We start from the raw sequence: 23,059 nt of genomic DNA, 5'->3' as shown, positions 1-23,059 counted from the left end.
AACCCAGACTTTTCAAAGGGCTAGGCTAAGAACGAGCTAAGTTCTGTCCCAAGGCCTCTAGACCCAAGAGGACAGGCTTGGAGGTACGATCAAGCAAGTAGCTGGTAGGTAAGGGGCTGCAGAGGCCTCGCTACTGAAGGAAGGGCAGGCACTGAGGTAACTGTAATATCCTCAGACTGGAGCCCTAAGTCCTCAGGTAGTGGTGGCTGGGAAGCTGACGACAAAAGGAGAAGGCCTAGTTGGTGGAGGCAGGTATACTGAAAAGTAGTACAAGAGGGAAGGGTTAGTTAGCAACCATACGAAGGAGTCTTGATAGCTCAAACACAACAGATGGGGATTATTAAATGCAAAGGCAACCAGCTCCACACACCTGGCACCATGTAGCAATGAATCACGGGCCTGACTAGGTAGTGTGCCTTTCAACTGCAAAACCCTTATCTAATCCATTAAATTAATAACATTTTCAGTTGCCTTAGATTTTAATCCCTCCATGTTTCTGCCAGGGCTGATTGTTTCCTTAGATTGTGGCACCTGGGATTTTCAAATGCAATCTAAAAATAAAAAGTATGGTCTGTTCTGCTTGTTTAAAATTTCTGGGCCACATGGACCAATATCCAGGGCATTTGATTTTTGAAGAGGAGGTGGTGTCTCCGTTTTTTTTAACTTGCTGTGACACCCTGGTCCTTGACTCCCTGTTCTAAGTTTCTTGTTCATAAATAGGCTGTTGAGAACATTGTTAATATAGACCAGGCTTGAATTCCCACCTCTGGGCTGCTAGGGAGAGGGTCACGATAATATCCATCCAAAGATGAGAGAGTGAACGTCTTTTGAGGGACACATGAAAGATACTACAGTAAGGCCCACTTTAACTATGAAGGCTTTGGGGCCATAAGCAAGACCAGAGGAAACAAAGGCGGGGAGGCTTCCGTCTGAAATCCTGATCCTGTGAAACCTAATAATAAATAGCAACAACCAGCAACTATTGTTCTGATCACATTCTATGTGCCAAACGCTTTATGTGTATTCACTAATTGACATCCCACCAAAAATCCTAAGAGAGGAAGGTACTACTTTTATCTCCATTTCACAGAAGAAGAAATGAGGGTACTGAGAAACAAAGTCACTTGCCCAAAAATAGCAGCTAGTAAGTGGCTAAATGGAGATGAATTGTAACATTTTCTTTTGCAGTCCTACAATATTACTGAAATAGTAGATGAAAAATGCAAACATATGTTAGTTCTATTTGGTATGACAAATGCATCAGGAATAAAAACTTAGAGAGGAAACGATTAGAGGTTCTTTGTCAGTCATACTTCTGGAATTCTAGTTCCACTGAGCATACTGGAATTCATTTACTCATTCTCAGATTCCACGTGAAGTGTTTATTACTGGACTGATCATCAAAAGAATTTGATTATGCTTTCAAGTATATTACATAACTGCATGTTAATGCCAATGATTCTTGTATGTTACCTGCTGCATATTGTTATGCATTTCATCACTAATATGGATAAATTTCAGTGATAAATACATTATATAAAATTTCATCTCTACTGAGCTCTTTTGCACACATATCTTGCTCCTGGATACCTACTCAACTGTCTTAAGTACTCCCATTCCTTTGAGGCCTGGTGTTTGTAAACAGATACATAATCTTAAAAACTATTCAAGTACTTAACATGGAAACACAAAACACACACACACACTCACAGCCTATTTATATACTACTTATACTGTCTTGAAGAAAGAAGAGGCAGATTTTCAACATAACTATGGTGGACGAATTTTTCAAAAAATGAGACAAAAAGGATAGACAATATTCTGGAAAAAATGGATCACAAATAGCATGCCAATGTCTAAATATCTAACATCATACATATTTCAGTAAGCATTCAGACTTGAATAACACCTGCAATACAATAGTATGAAACCAGAATAGTTTGAGACCAGAAAGAATTACAAAAATGGCATTAAATATATTTGAATAAATAAAAATCTAACCTTCAGAGTTACAGTGAATACTAAGACTGTAAAAACAATGGTTCCAAAAGTCCAGTTTCCATATACCTGAAAAACATTTAACAATTACATGCACCATGAATACACAAGCCTGCTTACGAAAATAAAAAGGCAAATTTAATCTTGGGTGTAACTGCTAAAGATTTGCATATAAAATATTGAGGGAAATATCTGATCAAAAGATCAGGCCAAAATGTTGGATTTTACTGTGACCCTAAATTTTCTTGGACAGCTACAACACACTTGCGGTTGGTAGGGTTTATTTCCATTACGCCATGTAGTACCGAACAGGGAACACACTGGTGTAATAAAGGCAGAAAAAAACCCCTATTCCACTAACAGTAATGTTCATCAAAACAAGTCATTTGAATGATTCATGTCTCTAAAGAGTTTGATATGGGCTTTCTCTGTAATAAAGAACTAAAGCTCTCAAATGAGGGCTAATTTGTAGACAAAGGGGCTCACATTTTAAAAATAGAGTCTAATTTTTTTGGCGGTAAATATCAGAGCAGTCAGCATGTGCACATCAAAGAAAAGCAGAGAGCATGTACAAGTCCATAACTATGGCAATGAATGGCACATATGCTTACCAAATGCTGTCAAGATCTGAATGCATAACATTAAAACAGAAAATGAAATGTAAAACGTTTTAAAAGAACAATAAAAAAAATTAACAGAAGCGAAAAAAAAAAAGGATCTGATCAAATCATACATGGTGTTGTTTAATCGCTGATAGCAGTTCTTACACTTACTGTAATTTTAGCAAACATTTAGAAGGATGGTGACATATACGGTCAAGTCTAATTTGGTTTTCACAAACTCAAAATGGGTGATGGATAAGACACAGGCTGGGGAAGTACTACATCTGTATTTCCTCCACAGTTACTCAGTGACTAATACTTTTTTTTAAGTAACCTTTACGCCCAATGCCCAACGTGGGGCTCGAACTCACGACCCCGAGAACAAGAGTCACATGCTCTACTGACTGAGTCAACCAGGTGCCCCCAGGGGATTAATAATTTCAAGGGAGTCATATTAAACCAACTTGTGTTAGTCCAAATTAGAAAGGTTTTGGCCTGTAGTAACCTAATTTCAAAGTAGCATTCACATTCATTGGGCCTATTACTTCTTCAACAGATGTTGACTGTATAGGTTCTGGACAGAGTTACTGTACTCAGTAAATCATTTTTGAACCTTAGCTTTGCTTCACATTATAATGATAAAGAATGAGTAACCATTAAACAGGAAGTCCAGAAATAGCAAAGAATGAACGTAGTGAAAGCACAGGTGAAATGGTGGGCTCGAGCCTCACCGTGTGGCCGTGGCAAGACCTCGCCCCACCAGCGGTGCTCTCCCAGAACATAGCCAGGGGAAAATCATCCCACTGCAGGCGCTGATTTATGTACTCACTTGCTAGGAAGGCACTGGTAGGATGAGGATAGTCTTTTTGGAAAACACTATGCTTCCACGGGGAAGGGAAGGAAATTCCATCTCTTTAACTATCGGGCAAACACGGCAAAGATATGGTAGCTACACCCTTCAACTCCAAGCACGAAAGGCCACTAACCATAGGAAGGGAGTGGGGCCAGACTTTACTTTTAAAACAGGAAAAGTCTTGGGGAGCCTGACTGGCTCAGTCAGTAGACCATGCGACTCTTGATCTTGGGGTCCTGAGTTCAAGCCCCATGTTGAGGGGTACAGTTGACTTAAAAAAAAAAAAGGGAAAGTATAGGGGTCTAAATTCTGAAGTCCTAAGAACTCTGTTCGTCTATTAAAAATTACAGCCAAGTTAAGCTTCCAGAAGGTTTGCACGTAAGCTCTCTAGTTAGCCATGCACACGGGAAGTGGTTTCTTTTTTAAATTATTATGTTCAATTAGCCAGCATACAGTACATCATTAGTTTTTGATGTAGTGTTCAACGACTCATTAGTTGCATATCACACCCAGTGCTCATTACTACACATGCCCCCCTTAATGTCCATCATTCGGTTACCCCATCCCCCCACCCCCCTCCCTTCTGTAACCCTCAGTTTGATCGGGAAGTGGTTTCTTACTTCAATACTTCTGTTGTTCTAAAAAAGTTCTAAGAAATAAATGCTGCCCTTAAGAAAAAGTTTACAAAATTATTACAGCTAGATTGTATGTATGATAAATCCAGTGCCTATAGATAAAAAATAAACCATGCTTACAATACCAAGATGTAATGAAATATTTTTTTACCTTTGCATTTTCTTCTAGGGATGAAGTCTGAAAAAGAAAGTAAGTCCCAAAGAAGAACACTGTCCCTTCAAATGCAGCTAGAAACGTCCAATATAAGAAGGGTCCCAACTGTAGCATGGCATTGCCAGAAATTTTCCTATTGAGAAATGGAAAAAGAAACCACAGGTTAATGAATCTCTGTAGGCTGTCTACTTAAAGATCCAGTGAAATGCCAAACGTGCATATAGGTGTGACCCTGTTATCATGAAGAGGGTACCCCAGAGGGACTGGAGAGCCATACTGAGCCACAGGTTCATCTCCGTGCAATTGTTTCTAGACTGAGTAAATAGTCAAAGCACTAAGTTTAAAACTCTGGCCACTGACAACAATAACATCATCAAAAATAATTAACTCCCATTTATTGAGTACTAGGTCAGTAAACCGGGTTAAGAGATTTATATATATTGTCCGTTTCTATCCGCATAAAAACCACACGAGACAGGTACTTTTGTCAGTCCCATTTACAAAAAATGAGCCTCCAAAAGATGGATCAGAATGGTTCCCAAACTACGATGCACACTGCAATCACTTGGGGATCTTTAGAAACACTGATGCCTGACTCCCACCCTCAATCTGATTTAACTGGCATGAGGTGTAATCTGGGCATTAAGAGATTTCTGAAGCTCCCCAGGTGACTCCAGTGTGCAGTAAATTTAGAAACACCAGCGTAGCAGCACGCCCGAGTCATTCAGTTAGTAAGGGGACGTGCTGGTATACAGCCACAGACTCATCTGCCTTCAAGTCATATGCATATGCTCTCAACTGAGCTACCACGGCTTTTCCAACTACAATTGCTAACATATTTCTTTTAATCAAGATTTCTTCTTGGGAATGTAACCTTTTTTAGGCCTCAGGGTACCCTTTATATTTTTTTCAATTGAGTCAAATAATGTTTCAAGCTGTGTAGTCATGTTTTCATAAATGGCAGGTGGATCAAAACTTTAAACTCTGTTAAAATAACACAATCTTCTCGGCACAAGTTGGAGTGTTAAATATGGCTACTAATTCTAATGGAGCAGAGCTGCAGGAAGAAGATGGGTTTGTGCAAGGAATTCTTTTGGCTTCCATATCAAATTGCCTTTTTTTTTTTTTAAGAAAGAGAGTGTGGGGCAGGGAGAGAGAGAATCTTAAGCAGGTTCCATGCTCTGTGAGGAGCCGGACATGGGGCTTGATCTCACGACCCTGAGATCATGACCTGAGCCGAAATAAGTCGATCACTTAACCGACTGAGCCACCCAGGCGCCCCTCAAGTTGTTCTTAACATTTATCAGAAGGTAGGTAATCACTGATACAGCACACTGTTGCCGATACCACACAGCACATCACTTGGCTTTATCGAATAAGAAACACCTTTATAATGTAAATGCAAGTGATCCTTGTTCACTTGGTATTGAGTACTGTGGGGACTGCCGAAAACATGGCAATTATGTAACTTTTACCTACCAGGACTTCTAGGTGCATGAAGGAATTTGAAATCTGGGGGATGCATAATGCAATGTGTTGCTGTTTGCCCCAGAAAAACTGCAGGAGCAAAGAGGTGGCTGCTTCTCCGAGAAGAAACAAGCTCTCCCCACACACAATAAGTCACATTCTCAAGGCAACTGGGAGCCACAGGGAAGGCACCTTCCTAAAGATTCTTGCGATGAGTGCCCAGCAACTGCCAGCCCCGGAAGCTTTTGCGAGTCATTGAATTTGGGCTGAAGCAGGAGTGGATCCTGTCTTACTGGACTGTCTCTGGGAGTACACTACACACCGTGAGACGAAGGGGAGGGGATCATGGTATGCTGGGTGATATGCGAGGCTTTCTAGCTGCCCTCAAATGAATGACAAAGCTGTTGGAAACTCAGAGTATGACAGCCACCATGAAGGAGAACACGAGAGAAAATGAAGATTTGGGGGTAGTTGCCCCGAAGAACAGGCCCAAGCACCTGCCTATGACGGGAAGTGGCAGGTGTACTGGAATCTTTCTTTCGCCTTTTAAAGCTGTAGAAGAAACAAACTATGCCTCTTCCCTCTACAGAAGAACGACAGTTTACTATTTAAATTTCTCTTAGAAGCATGAACATATCCGAATAGACCGTTTCGTGTCACAATATTTGGGAAGTGCCCGAGTCACTATGTCCCGGCAGGTGAAATTTGTAGTATGTCACACGATGCCAGCCGTAATATTAAGCGGTACGGCTGCAGACAGGGCCACAGAGGATGACTAGGGCTTCATGTTTCCAAAGGAATAATCGGGGTAACAGAGCAATCTACAGTACAGGTGCCGGCGGAGGTCAGCGTCTCATGGCTTTCCTTCAGTCAGGTGTAGCAAGTAGACCCTCTACGGAAAATCACCTGTGACCTACACCTGTCATTCCCTAACTAAAACTTCACGGACACCCTTAAAATAATTTGTACTCAATAGCTTTCTTCAGGTTTTCAACATTCTTAATGTATGAGAGCGCTCAGCATAGCCCTGAAGTTACGCGGAGGAGGGTGTTAGAATAAGATTAATAGCTCCCATCTACTTGAAAACGATGTGCCAGGGACTGTTTTAAATTGTTTTACATGTAGTCACTCATTTAATCCTCGCAAGAACACCGTGATTGGCTGCTACTGTTACCCATATTTTACCGAAGGTGAAACTGAGGCACAAGACAAAGTCACATGTTAGCAAGAAGCAGAGCCGGGACTGGAGTGCAGGAAGCTAGCTGGAGCTCTCGGTGGGACTGAATGGGAGGGATTTTGCTCCCTGCCGCCAAAATCCCACCTTAGCCAGAGCAGCCGCACTACTGGACTTCACTGTGACTGTTGTCCGGAGACAGAGCACTGCTGCTCAGTGTTTGAAAACCTCCAGCCAGCTGGAAAGTACACGGGGCTAGTCATCAGGGGGACTCCATTCCCATCTTGATTTGGCCTCTAGTTACACCATGTGTCCTTAGGTCAGTCATTTCTGGGCCCTGGTTGCTCATTTAAAAAGAGAGAGCATGCAAACTGATGCTCTGTAAGATTTCTCCTAGGCCTTCGATGATTCCCCTCTACATCTAACTATCCCCTTGCCACAAATACAGGGAAAAGCGGAACACGCTAATGCCAGAAAAATGCTGTCAGCAAACTCCAGTTTGGGGAAAAGTCTGCAAGATAAATGACCCAGTTTTGTCAACAAATAAATTTCCAGGTTAACCTACAGGTTAAAACACATGGACTTTATATTCTGATTCAAACAGGCATGCTATAAAGAGAAATGAGTCAATGTGGGGGCGCCTGGGTGGCTCAGATGGTTAAGCATCTGCCTTCAGCTCAGGTCATGATCTCTGGGTTCTAGGATGGGACCGAGCCCCATATGGGGCTCTCTACTCAACGAGGAGTCTGCTTCTCCCTCTCCTTTTGCCCCTCCCCACCATTCATGCTCTTTCCCTCCCAAATGAAATAAATAAAAAATCTTAAAAAAAAAAAGAAAGAGTCAGCTGGAGAAATCTGAACCTTGACTGGATGTCTGATAATATCATGGACTTGTTAAAGTTTTAGGGATGATAGGGTACTATTATTTTTTTAAGTTCTTTAAGAGAAACTTACTGAAATAACTATCTTATATAATGTTTAGTATTTAGTAAAAATAAGCCTAAGTCTGTAATAGAGGAAACAGGGTTATTCATGAACTAGGACAGACCCTGAACTGATAATTATTGAAGCTGAGTAGTGAGGATAGGGAAGTTCACTTTATTACTAGTATTTTTTTTTAAAGATTTTATTTATTTATTTGACAGAGAGAGAGAGAGAGACAGCAAGAGAGGGAACACAAGTAGGGGGAGCGGGAGAGGGAGAAGCAGGCTTCCCGCTGAACAGGGAGCCTGACGCGGGGCTCGATCCCAGGACCCTGGGATCATGACCTGAGCTGAAGGCAGATGCTTAACGACTGAGCCACCCAGGCGCCCCTATTACTAGTATTTTTGCTACTACTGTGCATGTCTGAAATGTTCAATTTTTCCGTCTTTAAAATAATGACAGATTTTATAAAGCTGGTTAAGTCTAGCAATTACTAAATGTAAGTTTAAAGAAATCCCTTAAATTTGTGCACCTTCACTTCATACAAATAAACCACCCGCGTCGCTCTCTTGCACTTGCTATCCACTATTTAGCAATGCTTATCATCTGCTATAAATTAACATCTTCATCCTTAGGTGTAGGCTTAACTTATAAAAATCCAACAAAATCATGCATTAAGCAACTGGCCAAGTGCCCCATCCATACAGAAAAACATCCATTTACAACTGACACAAAATGGATGTAATGGCTTGATGCGTTCATTATTTTCTCCAGCAATACGGTCTTAGAACAGGGCTAACAAAGTAGAGGAGCCTATGCTTCTGGGGCAGTTGAAGTGTCGGAGCACCTGGGTGGCTCAGTCGGTTAAGCAACCAACTTCTGGTTTCAGCTCAGGTTATGATCTTGGGGTCATGAGACTGAGCCCCACGTTGGGCTCCACACTCACTGAGTCCACTTTGGATTCTCTCCCTCTGCCCCTGCCCTCACTCACATGTGTGTACACGTTCTTTCTCTAAAATAAATCAATAAAATCTTAAAAAAAATAAAAGAGAAAGTCTAACATAATATCAGTTCAACCCATTATAGGTAGGAATCAATACTCTATAAATCTTTGTGTGTGTCCTTTTTTCTTTTTTGGTAGTTAAAATAGTGTGCCTTCCTGTGAGACTCCAGAACTCTATGACAACGTAGGTTCACGTTTTAGGAATTAGTAGATTTTCAACTAGATGGTTCACACATATTCATGGACAGGACCTACATCTAGGACACAGATCATTTTCCTATTGAATCGTACGGTTTAAGTAGCTCAAAATTCAGAACAGAACCATGTAATCCAATCAGGTGGGCAGCTGTGTCCTTCCTATCAGTGGATGAAACGAAACCCACGATTTTGAAAGTCTGACATGGTTTTTAACTCTATGTTCTACTTACATATACAATCGGGGATCTGAGGTCAGAGTGTCAATGTTGATGTGCTGCTCCAGCAGACTGTAGGCCAGGATGGGCAAGGATGTGAAGCAGATATTGTACATTGTCAGGTAAGCAGCATCATACAGTGGCTGAAAGGACAAACAACAGAAGAAAATATGAATGTGTTTGCAAAAATCACAAGCTGAAACAAGACACTTTCCTCTCACGCTTGTTGTGATAGCAAAAGAAGTTAATACATAAGGTCACTCTCACTGATAATTACAGAAAAGAAATTAACATATTGTGATGTGTCGTATTAATATATCCTCCCTTTACATAGGCTCTTATTCAGAATAAGGTCTATTTCTAACAAATATTTACTAATAGATTTTGAAAAGATCTTTCAGTGAACAAAGACGAATGAAATACAAGCCTGGAATCCCTCAGGGAAACTGAGCATAGGTAGTGGCCAGCCTGTGTCATAGTGGTTTAGTTGTTAATATTTTACATGGTTTTCAGTATCACTATCAACCTTCTCTAGGTTCTATTTATGACACTGAATGTGGCTATTTACTAAGGATTAAATAAATGTATTTACAAAAACAAAGCTAAAAATATGTACACAGGCATGACTTCCCTAGGCTCCAGACCAAAATTTCCACCTTTCTGCTGGCTGTCCCACAGGCATCTGCAACTGAAAATGTCTAAAACCAAACTCATTCACTTTCCCCTTAAATCTGCTTTCTCCTATGTTCTCTCCCTCAGTGAACAGCCCCCACCATGTGGCAACCTGAGTAGCTATCTTGGTGCCTGGCACCACCTGGGCGCTCAAGAAATATTTTGAAATGAGTGATTGTCCTATCTCACTAGCCATTTCTTCTTAGTCTCCTACTGCCTGAGCCCTCTGTTGGAGTGTTCCAGCGCTCAGTGTTTGGCACTTCATACTCACTCCCTAGGTAATCTCACCAGTTACGTGTTTTAATACCATCCATTCACCGAACATTCCCAAATATTTATCTCTGGCCCAGACCTGTCCCCACATATCCAGTTACCCACTTGTTACCTCCTGGAAATGTATTTCAAACCTACATCCAGAACTGAACTCCTGACCTGCCCTTAGCTCAAACCGGCTCCTCTTGAAGTATTCCCCATCTCAGGAAAGGGCAACTAAACCTTGGTGATCAAGCAGAACCAAAATCTTGGATGCATCCTTGACTCTTCTCTTTTTTCACACCCACATCCAGTCAATTAACAAGTGTTTACTGGCTCTACCTTCAAATATATTCAGAATCAGATCACTTCTCAGCATCTCCACAGTTACCTCCCTGCAAGCTTCCTAAATGGCTCCCTACTTCTTCCCCTTGACCTACGGTCCACACAATGGCCCAAGCAGTTCTGTCTGAAAGTCAGTCAAATCAAGTCACTGTTTTGTTCAAACTCTGCAGTGGATTCCTTTATCTCTGAAAGTTAAAAAAAAAAAAAGTTCCTACAAAGGGGTGGCTATACAGTCCCACTTGATCTGGCTTCTTCTACCTGTCTGGCCTTATCTCTTAGCTCTCTCCCACTCCAGCAGCAGTGCCTTCCTCACTGTACCTCCAACGCGTCAGGCACACTCCTGATTTAGGACTTCCTTTGACCTGGCTGTTGCCCCTGCCTGGAACACTTTCCCTTCAGATATCCTCATGGATTACGCCCTCACTCACAAGTATCAGCGCAAACGTCACCTTCTCAGAGAGACCAACCTTGATTTAAAGTTGCCGCTCCCTTTCTCATGGACACATTTCTCCTGTTATCTTGTTTTTTATTTTCCTATAGGACCAATCACCTTTGATCTTATGTTATACATTTATTATTTTTACTGTCTCTCTTTACACTAGAATTCAAGCTCTATGTGGGCAGGGATTTTTATTTACTTTATTGACAGGCATAACTTGAGAAAAGCAAGGCAGCGCCCCATATCCAGACTGTCCTGGCACTCGCAAGCTAGGCACTGGTGTTCTCCTGTCGAACACGAACAATTTCATAGAATAACAACATGAAATAAGGCTATTCTGTCACCATGATGGATCAAGACAAGAACATGACCACTCCATAATCACGCTGAACACAGAATATGAATATTGTCCAAATCAGAACATTAACCAATATCCCTGTTCTAGTGAATAGGGGTGACTGTTGTTTCTTGACCAATGACACCAGTAGCCTCCGAGTCTTCAATCCTCCTGGTAAGATGTACTGAAATGCTTACCCCCACCTACTGACAGCATCCAATCAAGAGGAAGCCCCCCATCTTAAACTTTTCCCCAAATGGCCTAATTCAAGCTCAAATCTTTTTTTTTTTAAGGATTTTATTTTTAAGTAATCTCTACACTCAACACAGGGCTCGAACTCACAACCTCGAGATCAAGAGTTGCACACTCTGACAGAGTCAGTCAGGTGTCCCAAGCCCAAATCTAAGATTTTTCTAATACTCTCTTCCTGAGAGGCTCCATTGTACCTCATGTTGTTTCATTAACCTGTTCTGGTTTTTTTTGTTTGTTTCTGTATCATTTATTTCTGCTGTAATTTTCATTATTTCCCTTCTTTTGCTGGCTTTAGGCTTTATTTGCTGTTCGTTTTCTAGCTCCTTTAGGTGTAAGGTTAGGCTGTGTATTTGAGATTTTTCTTGCTTCCTGAGGTGGGACTCTATGGCAATATAATTCCTTGTTATGACGGCCTTTGCTGCATCCCAAAGGTTTTGGACTGTCATGTTATCATTTCCATTTGCTTCCATGTATTTTTAAAAATTTCTTCTTTAATTTCCTGGTTGACCCATTCATTCTTTAGTAGGATGTTCTTTAACCTGCATGTATTTGTGGTCCTTTCAAATATTTTCTTGTGGTTGACTTCAAGTTTCATAGCACTGTGGTCTGAAAATATGCATGGCATGATCTCAATCTTTTTGTACTTTCTGAGGCCTGTTCTGTGACCCAGTATGTGATCTATCCTGGAGAATGTTCCATGTGCACTCGAAAAGAATGTGTATTCTGTTGCTTTAGGATGAAATGTTCTGAATATATTTGTGAAGTCCATCTGGTCCAGTGTGTCATTCAAAGCCATCGTTTCCTTGCTGATCTTCTGCTTAGATGATCTGTCCATTGCTGTGAGTGGGGTGTTAAAATCCCCTACTATTATTGTATTACTGTCAGGGAGTTTCTTTACATTTATTATTGATTTATATATTTGGGTGTTCCCAAGCTGAGGACATATTTATAATTCTTAGATCTTTTTGATGGATATATCCCTTAATTATGATATAATGCTCTTTTCCATCTCTTGTTACAGTCTTTGTTTTAAAATCTAGTTTGTCTGGGGCACCTGGGTGGTGCAGTTGGTTAAGTGTCCGACTCTTGGTTTCGGCTTGTGTTGTGATCTCAGGGTCATGAGACTGAGCCCCAGGGCTCAGTGATCAGCACAGAGTCCACCTGGGACTCTCTCTCCCTCTCCTTCTGCCTCTCCCCGCCACGCTCTCTCTCATTCTCTAAGATGAATAAATAAATCTTAAAAAAAAAAATCTAGTTTATCTGATATAAGTATGGCTACTCTGGTTTCCTTTTGACGTCCATTAGCATGTCAGATGATTCTCCATCCCCCCACTTTCTTTTGTTTTTTTTTTTTTGAGAGAGAGTGTGAAAATGGGGGGGAGGGGTACAGGGAGAGGGAGAAAGAATCTTAAGCAGGCTCCACACCCAGTGTGGAGCCTGACATGGGGCTCGATCTCATGACCCTGAGATCATGACCTGGGCTGAAATCAACAGTCAGACACTTAACCAACTGAGCCACCCAGGCACCCCCATCCCTTCACTTTCAATCTACAGGTATCTTTAGGTCTAAAATGAGTCCCTTGTAAGCAGCATATAGATGGATCTTGTTTTTTATCCATTCTGATACCTATGTCTTTTGATTGGAGCATTCACTCCATTTACATTCACAGTGATTATTGAAAGAGATGAGTTTAGTGCTATTGTGTCACCTGCAGAGTTGGTGTTTCTGGTGATGTTCTCTGGTCCTTTTTAGTCTTTGTTGATTTTGATCTTTTTTTTTTCTCTACTCAGTGAGTCCCCCTTAAAATTTCTTGCAGGGCTGATTTAGTGGTCATGAACTCCTTTAGTTTTTGTTTGTGTGGGAAATAATTTCTCTCTCCTATTATGAATGATAGCCTTGCTGGATAAAGAATTCCTGGCTGCATATTTTTCCCATTCAGCATGTTGAATATTTCCTGCCACTTCTTTCTGGCCTGTCACGTTTCTGTGGACAGACCTGCTGCAAACCTCATCTTTCTTCCCTTGTAGGTGAAGGACTTTTATCCCCCCCTCACTGTTTTCAGGATTCTTTCCTTGTCTGTATTTTGTGAATTTGACTAGGACATACCTTGGCTAGGGTCAGCTTTTGTTGAATTTAATGGGAGTTCTCTGTGGTTCTTGGATTTTGATGTCTGTGTCCTTCCCCAAATTAGGGAAGTTTTCAGCTATAATTTATTTGAATAAACCTTCCGCGCCTTTTTCTCTCTCTTCACCTTCTGGGACTCCTATGATACGAATGTTATGTTTTAATAAGTCACTTAGTTCCCTAAGCCTATGTTTGTGGTTCATTACCTTTCTTTCCCTCTTCTTTTCAGCTTCATTATTTTCAATAATTTTATCTTCTATATCACTGATTGACTCCTCCGCTTCATCCATCCTCATCTTTATGGTCTCCACTTGGGACTACATCTTGGTTATAGCATTTTTATTTTCGGCCTGACTAGATTTAAGTTCTTTTATCTCCATAGTAAAGGATTCTCTAGTGTCTTCTATGCTTTTTTCAAGCCCAGCTAGTATTTTATAATCATTTTTAAAAATTCTAGTTCAGACATCTTATTTGTATCTGTATTGATTAAATCCTAGCCCTGAGTTCCACTTCCTGTTCTTTCTTTTGGGGTGAATTTCTCCATCTTGTAATTTTGTCCAGAAAAGAAAGAAAACAAAAAACCCCACAAAAAAACAATAAAAAAGAAAAACCCAAAAAATCCAAAACTCTCCCCAAAAACCTAGATCCTGGGTGTGTTTTGGTCTGGTGGTTAAAAGACTCTAGATCCCAAAGTTATTTAAATAAATAATAAAAATAAACAAAGAAATACAAAAATATAAAGCATATATAAATAAAAATTTTAAAAATTAATAAAAATTCTACAAAATGAATTGAAAAAATAAGAAAATAAATGAAAAATAATAAAAAAATAAAGAATAAAAAGTAAAAAGGAAGCTAGATCCTATTTTCCTCTAGAACTGAAGCTTTGCAGCACTTTATGAGCAGTAAACTTGGTGCAAGCGAGTTGTTTGTGCTGGTTTTCTGGGAGAGCAGCCTGTCATAATGATTCTCAGGTGGACTTATCCTAGTGGAAATGCGCCTCCAGGGAGCAGGGGGGCGGGGCTTGGTGTAAGCAGCTCCAGATTCCACTAGGTGGTGCTGTTTTGCTCCCTGAAGGCTTTCAGCACGGATGGGTGGGATGAATATGGTGGTGCACCACTCTAGCCCCAGAGCTGAAAGTTCCTGGCCCCTCACTCCTCAGTGAGCCCTCATAGAAGAGCAGTCAATCACTCCTGTGTCCCTGATTTCCAGCAGAACCCTGCGTTCAACTGGTCTGTGTTCGAGCTTTTTTTTCCTTTAATCTCAGGCACACGACTGAGTTTCAAAACTCCAAATTTTAGGGACTACCACAGCACAGATGTGCATGGTTCTTCTGGGGGAGGGTCTTGCCACACTTTTGGTGGTTGCCAGCCCCTGCCAGGAAAGCGGTCACACAACCGTGCAGGGGTTCGCAGTATATGGCAAAACAGAGCAGAAAGCTGGCACCAAGACTCACTGTTCTCGCGACCCAGGGGATTCTCAGACCACCGTGTCAGTCCCGGGATTACGCCCTGCTTTGCTACCTGAGCACCTTTAAGCTGGGCACATCCTCCACTGTAGCTGACTTTGAAAAGTTCAGATTTTTGCACTCTGCCGCTTATGATACTTTGCAGTAGACTCTAGGCTCCCTCCCCGCCACTATATCCACAGCTGTATCTCCCCCAGTTCAACTCTCCGTACCTCCTACCTTCCAAAAGGTGTTTGCTTTTCTACTTGTGGACTTGCAGTTTTTGTTCTCTCAGACCCCCCTCTGGTTGATTTCTTGGGTGTTCAGAATGATTTGTAACTATGTAGCTGTGTTCAAGGGAAAAGACATACTTAGGGTCGCCCAAATGCTCCACCATCCCAACTCCTTCACGAAGATTTAAACTCAGCAAAAATTATCTACTGAATTGAAAAGAACCCCCAAATAGGTGTTTTGTTCCTTTTAATTTTCAAGGGAGAGGATTAGTTTGTTGGCACACAATACTATATTTTCGTCGGAAACTACCCCATTTTCACTAATGAGAAAATTGAAAACAACAAACAAACAAAAAGATTGCCTGGTGAGTAATTTAGTCTTGAATTTCACTCAAACAAAAGCAGCATCAATCTACTTTTGTTCCACTATGGGTACTTCGATGTTACATGAGAGATAATTGTAATTCTTAGATGCATAATTAGGAGACAGAATGTTCTCAAAACAAACAACAGGTTTAATTGATAATAGTTTCTTTCTTTTGATAATAGTTTCTTATTAAACATGCTACAAATGATTTCTTTTCACATAGGAAAAAGACCAGTACTATCCTAGCTTTGCTAAAGAAAGAGATGCTTTTGGCTTAAAAGAATCTGAATCCTGGTCCCATTTCTACATTCTCTGTAGCTTGCTCTCCAATTTCCAGGGTTGGAGAGAACATGTGATGTGGAGTTCAGCTGAAAAAGGCTGTCTCCCTGTATGTACTCTAAACAGATTTGCAATAATGGTTGCTACATCCAGCACTAGCACAAGGCCAAAGTAAAAAATAAAGGTACTGCACATCATGCCACCACCTCCGGGAGACCTTCTTTTTACCCCACACCTTTTCTCTAAGATGTCTAACAGCTCCCTCCCTCCTCTCCTTCAGATCTCTGCCCAAATGTCACCTCAGAGAGAACTTTCCAGATCATCTCTAAAACAGCAGACTTCTGCATTCATACTCTACCAGTTTATAATGCTTTACTACCTGACATTTGTATGACTGCAGTCTGTCCCCCTAACACCATACTGCAAACTCCATGGGGTAAGACTTTGCTTTGATCACTGTTATATCCCCGGCACTTAGCCTGGCATACAGTAGGCACTCAAGAGATACTCATTAAATGAATGAACCTACCATCTGAGCAACTGAGGAAGCCAAACATCAACTCCTATGGAAACCTCAACACCTAAGGTAATCTAAGCAGACCCCAGACAGACTAGGGTCTGAGTCTCATCTGGCTTTATAAGGAATAAGTCCCTTCTTCATACAACTTGTAAACACACTCTTTTCAAATTAAAAACGTTTTAACCAGATTAAGCCAATTTCCTCTTAGCACTTTGCTACAAAATTTGAAATGTCTTTTTATTTTTAAAAAGATTTTATTTAGGGGCGCCTGGGTAGCACAGTCGTTAATCGTCTGCCTTCCGCTCAGGGCGTGATCCTGGCGTTCCGGGATTGAGTCCCACATCGGGCTCCTCTGCTGGGAGCCTGCTGCTGTGTTCCCTCTCTCGCTGCTGTCTCTCTGTCACATAAATAAATAAAATCTTAAAAAAAAAAGATTTTATTTATTTGACAGAGAGAGGGAAGAAGAGAGTGAGAAAGAAAGTACAAGCAGGGGGAAGGGCAGAGAGGGAAAAGCGCGATGCAGGACTTGATCCCAGGACCCTGGAATCATGACCTGAGCTGACGGCAGATGCTTAACCCACTGAGCCACCCAGGCACCCCTGGAACGTCTGTTTAATACTTGCACTCATCCACGGAAGTGAGGAATATGAAACATTTCATCAGTAGTAATCTGAACGTTCAGACAAAGCAGGTTCATCAGAATTTAGAAAACTCTCTGTAACTAATACTGTTAGTTTTGCATACAAGAAGGCCGCTGGCACTTCCTACAGCTGGTAGATGATTAATTCATAAAGCATCCTGCTGAACTGGCACCACGGACTTGGTGACATGGCACTGATGTAAGAGATAACGTACCAAATGAAGAGGCAAGTTCTAGGGAAAGAGAGCAGTCACTTCCCATTCAGAAGAATGCACTGTTAAAAATACTGCCATGAAATTAGGAAAAAAAAATCACTTCCTAGCAGGAGGAAGGAAGCATGCCTTGAAATTTAGAAACTGGGTTTCTAATGTCTGTGGCGATGCTACCATTAGCTCAGCTTGGCAAAATCACTGAATTCTCATAGATTAACTACAAAATATCTAAGTCATTGAGTAATACAGCTCCTGTATCGGGCTATACTTCCACTAGAAGCAACGCAAGATCCATTTCAGTTGTTAAAGCTATAAATGTGCATGCCCATCCCACCACTGATGTATCAAAATAACATCCTATTCTTTATGTAATAACAGATGTTCAGAAAACAATAAAGGACAAAAAATGTAGAGCTGCTCAAGTAATCCAAGGCTCTATCCAGGGATCACGGCTTCTTGGCCGGTTGAAATATCAACATTTTTCTAGAAAATCAACCTGAGAAACTGCAAAGGTGTGAGATTTTATTCGATGAAATATTAAACTACACCATTTTAGGATTATTGGAAAACATGGTTTATACTGAGTAAAAGAAATACTCTTAAGGTTATCTCAACTCCAAGAGGAGGCACCAAATAACTTTCAAGAAGAAAGTAATAAGAACATCACTAAAGCAAAGACATAAACATTTGCTCTTGTCAAAAACTAGGGCAAGAAGATCAACTGTTGAACCAAAAAATTAAAAAATAAAATAAAATTCTTTTACTTTGAACATACCTCTCTCATCTTTACAATCCAATACATAAAATGGTAATTTATTAATAGCCAACATAAAGTACATTATAACAAATAACTAGGGAAACAAACCTGTTGTGAGAATCCACAGAAGAACTGGTATAAAAATTGTGGCAAAATGAAACAAAGGTTCTGGAAAAAAATGTAAAAAAGAGTTAATGTTTTCACTTGAACTTTCTAAACTAACACAGGATACTGTACTCCAAATAGTCTACGGTCAATCCCAAGCCCTTCTAACACCACAACACAATAAATCTCTACTAGAGTTGTAAGCAAACAACTCAAAGACAAGTGATTAACTCGTGTGAATACCAACTTTTGCCTCACCAAGCAGAAAGAGGATCTCAGTTTAGGAGAACCTCTTGCTATTCTTCCTTGAGGGAAGAAATAAGTTCATACAAATACAAACATTTAGGTATTACCCCTTAAATGCCAATGTGATTTGCAATATCAACGTAAGGTAGACTGACATAAAGCTCCAAGTGTACGTTTCAAGTCAATTAATGCCAATAAACAGCGAGGATACTGTCACAGTATATGTTGACACTAACAGTATCAGCTGATGCTTTACTGTCTTTATTACTGCCTCATCAAACAACTGACATATTACTGATCACCCATTATTTGCAAAGATGGTATTGTGGGTAATACAAGAGAAAACAGAACAAAGCTTCTTACCCCCTAAGGGACTTATTTAATTGGGAGAACACTAAAAACAAACAGGAAAAAATATAAGCTGAGAATTCACAAGACAGTAAAAGCCACTAGGTAGGACTATAAATACTGAAATTAATGTCTTCAGGCAAAATCATCAGAACTAGTATTTTCAAATGAGTGCCATCTGTCAGGGTAGGATGGGACCTTATTTGAGTGCTGCTGTCACTTGTTCATGATGTCTCTGGACTTCTCTTTGGGTAGCTCTTCAAGAGCCCATTTTTGGGCTATGTCAGAACACTAGTCTCTTTCCTTCTGTCACATATTCTCACTTAGCTAATTTACCAGGCTAGGAGACTTGAAGCTGTTTTTAAAAATCCAATGTCTCCTCGAAGGATGAACATCTGCCATAACTGAGGATATTTAGGTAAATATACTACAGGCTCTGGAGGATGTTCCTAAAGAAAAATGCTATACATGTATTGAGTTAAGTCCTACAGCATCGGCGTGTCAGAGCTCCCAAGGTCATTTCTTGGAAGGGTGACACTTACGTGTATGCATCAATTTTGGTAGAATGTAAAACCATACTTAAAAAAAAAAGTGTTCTGAGGTTGGAGGAGGCAGTACTCAGTGGGGATTATGGGGGTGCTTTGTGGGAAGGGAAGGTCTGACTCTCCCACTAGAATGTAAGTCCCATGAGAACAGAAACTTTGCCTGTCTTATTCCATTATGAATCTTAAGGTCTTAAAACTGTGCTTGGCACACGGTAACACATTCAAATGTATCTGTTGAATGAATAAATAAATTATAACTTGAACAAGGTGTTAAAGATGGATAGGATATGTTGACAGCAGGAACCAAGGCAAGGGACATATATTTTAAACACAGAAGGTAGGACAGGGTCAGACCATGGGGTGCCTTAAAAGGCAGACTAATCCTTAGACAATGGAGAGTGAAGTTTCTGGAGCACAGGTTAAAAAGTGGCAGTTTCCCAACATTGACTTGGCTGAATGATGCAAGGTGGACTGAGCGGAGAAACAGAAGGCAGGAACAACAGTCACTGAAGCACTTCAGGAGTGAAGCAATTATTACTTGAAGATGCACTGGCAAGGGAAGGGGAAGGAAGGCTTTTCAGCCCAGCCAAAGAGGGTTGAAAGTATTAGAAGTCACCCTGGGATAAAAGGCAGCAGTAGAAAAGGAATACTGCTAAGTCAGTGACTAAGATGATAATGGGCACAGAGATCCTAATGAAGACAGAGGGCATTAGCTACGCAAGTAATTCCCTAAATTGGGAACAGGGATATGTTAATTACTGGCCACTGGTAAACAGCCGGGTCAATGCTTGTTTTGTTTTCCTTAGCAGAGCATTCCTTCCATCTGGTGGTAGGCGCCTGAATTGCAGGCCAAAATCTTGAGGCAAACCAGGCCTCAGAAATGGGTTCAGAGCGCTAGGCAGATATGCATGGCAAATCTTCATGGGCTCTCCTACTAGGGGTAAGTAAGAATAACCACCTCCCCAAGTGGGGCTGTTAAATTACTGAGTTCAAGGCCTGAGAGAACCCTAACTGTGATGTACAGAGTCCTGGACTGAGAGTAAATAAACCTATTGTGCAAATCTAGCTCTGCCACCTCTGAGCTGAAGAGGGGAAAGGCAAGTTTCGTAAACTCTCTGAGCTCTGCTTTCCACATATTTTAAATGAAAATAATAGTAATTGCTCATAGGAGATTTGTGAGGATTGCCTAAGAAAATAAAGTGCTTTTGTCAACCAGCGAAGTATCTTACACATACTGGGTTAATCATCATTATCACCATCATCTATGTTTGGCCTGGATACCAGCTGATACTGGATGACAGGGTCTTAGCAAACCTGTAAACCCGGGTTCACACTTACGTATGTATGTATTTACTTATTTTTTAAGATTTTATTTTTAAGTAGTCTCTACACCCAACGTGGGGCTCAAACTCACAATCCTGAGATCAAGAGTCACACACTCCACTGACTGAGCCAGCCAGGCACCCCAACACATTTTTTTTTTAAACATTTTTTAAAGTACGCTCCATGCTAAACATAGGGCTCACACTCACAACCCTGTGATCAAGAGTTCCATGCTCTACTGACTGAGCCAGCCAGGTGCCCCTCACAGTTATGTATGTCTTTTAGAAAATATAAAGCTAGTAAGCCCGGGAATTGATCACAGAAAACTGACACACAAAAACAGTTGCTGTGCTTTCCCTTCTGTGAAATATAGGGCATGAAATCCAAACACCATAAAGGTTTGAATCATTTCACCTGCACATGAACTTGGTAATGCACCCACAAAGTAGAATCTAATTAAGAATTTTGGTAATTTCTATCCCCTGGTAGACGAAAATGAGTAGGCAGGCTCAGTTTAACATGAACTCTAATGCTTGGTGATAAAAGAAAACCAAGGTACTGCTGGGAAAATGACCTCAGTGTCCAGTCATAGGGGTTTGGAATCCCACACCATTATCGTGTTTTAGGTGAATAATTAACTGGGTGAGAAAATTGTTCACAATATATTATTAAGTGAAAAGGGCAAAGTGCAAAACAGTATGGTTTAGGACTGACTCCTAGTAAGTATGGGGATTCTTACGGGGTGATGGAAATGTTCTGGAATTACTGGCAATGGTTGCTCATCATAGCGACTACACTAAATAACACCGTATTGTACACTTTAAGTGTATGATAGTGATTTCTGTTATGTGAAGTATATCTCAATATAAAAATTGAAAAAAAGCCCCAGTAGGGTATAAAAACAATACAGGGGCACCTATATTGGTTGGTGGAGCATGTGACTCTTGATCTTGGGATTGAGTTCAGGCCCCAGGTTGGGCATAGAGCTTACTTGAAAAAAGAAAGAAAAAACACCCCCCCCAACCCAAAACCGATGTCAACACAATTCCATTTATATAGAACAGTTCACATAAAATGTCACCATTGGTTCTCTCTGTGGGTACGATTATAATTACAGATGACTTCAAAATCTTCATTTTGGAAAAAGAGTTATATATAAGAGGGATTTGAGAAAAGTCACTGTTGCATGATTTTCCTTTCGATTAGAGCATTAAGTCACTAAGCAAGATTCTCAGAGAACCTCCTCTTGAAGAGAACCATGCCAATGTTTTACATACTTAAAAAATAATTAAAATCAATCAGGATTAGAGAGGAAGGACCAAAATGGTATGCAAACAAAAATTTAACCTACCTCTATTACACATAAATAACATAACCACACAGAAATGGTGGAAAAGGAAAAAAAAAGTAACCTTGGAAATAGTATTTTGACTATAAGGCTGAAGACAAAAAGAAGTACATAACAAATATATCACTCAAGGTAAGTTGGTTGCTCACAGGATTATGAGTTAGCAATTCTGAAACTATGAGTATTCTAGGATTAAGCAAGTAAATAAACATACTGAGGATAATGAGAACTGGGGTTCTCACCACTGGAGAAATGAGTTACAAGTAAGGAAAAGGGGAAGGGCAGAATGAAACTTTGTGGTGTTGGCTGGAATCAAAGGACCAGTATAAACTGAGTTCACATTCTGGGTTCATACTGCTACCTATGATTCTGGCCCAACGTAGCTGTGTATGCACACACACACACATATACACAGATATAAACAGATTTGTGTGTATACCCATACATATTTCCTAGATCTATCCACTGACAAGGCCTAGAACCAACCGCAGCTCAGCAGCAACGAGCACAATTAGCACCCAGATCTTGATTTCTAAATGCCATTGGCAAATAAAAGGAACCAGTGTTCCTTGGAGAAATGTCTGAATCCAGGACTAGAGCAGGAAAAAATACAAGATGAGCATAGAATATCATACAGTCCCAGAAAATAAGTCTTCAAAAAAGGTTGGGGAGTGGGGGAGAATAGGGAGTTGATGCTCAGTAGGTCTAAGGTTTTCGTTTTGCAAGGCAAGTTTTAGAGCTCTGCTGTACACCACTGTACCTACAGCTAACAATACTGTATCGGACGTTTCAAAATCTGGGGGCGCCTGGGTGGCTCAGTCGTTAAGCGTCTGCCTTCGGCTCAGGGCGTGATCCCAGGGTCCTGGGATCAAGCCCCGCATTGGGCTCCCTGCTCTGCTGGGACCCTGCTTCTTCCTCTCCCACTCCCCTGCTTGTGTTCCCTCTCTCGCTGGCTGTCTCTCTCTGTCAAATAAATAAATAAAATCTTTTAAAAAAATCAATCTGTTAAGCGGGAAGAGCTCATGTTAGACATTCTTATCACTAT

General features: G+C 40.8%; 1 protein-coding gene across 7 annotated transcripts in view; it reads right to left on the bottom strand.

The window, feature by feature from the left end:
* The window catches only part of ATP11C (ATPase phospholipid transporting 11C), a 175,923-nt gene that overhangs the window by 14,966 nt on the left and 137,898 nt on the right, over positions 1-23,059 (bottom strand). For all 7 annotated transcript variants that reach the window (XM_048213335.2, XM_026479749.4, XM_057314781.1 and 4 more), the window contains 4 exons: positions 18,208-18,267; positions 9,238-9,365; positions 4,240-4,375; positions 2,002-2,067 (listed from right to left, as the gene is read on the bottom strand). In XM_048213335.2, the coding sequence (XP_048069292.1) occupies positions 2,002-2,067; positions 4,240-4,375; positions 9,238-9,365; positions 18,208-18,267 (390 nt within the window). The remainder of the gene's footprint in view (positions 1-2,001; positions 2,068-4,239; positions 4,376-9,237; positions 9,366-18,207; positions 18,268-23,059) is intronic.

The sequence above is a fragment of the Ursus arctos genome, chromosome X, assembly GCF_023065955.2.
Source record: "Ursus arctos isolate Adak ecotype North America chromosome X, UrsArc2.0, whole genome shotgun sequence".
Taxonomy (NCBI): Eukaryota; Metazoa; Chordata; class Mammalia; order Carnivora; family Ursidae; genus Ursus; species Ursus arctos.
Note: the sequence above shows the minus strand (reverse complement) of the source record. Positions and strands in the feature narration are given on the sequence as shown.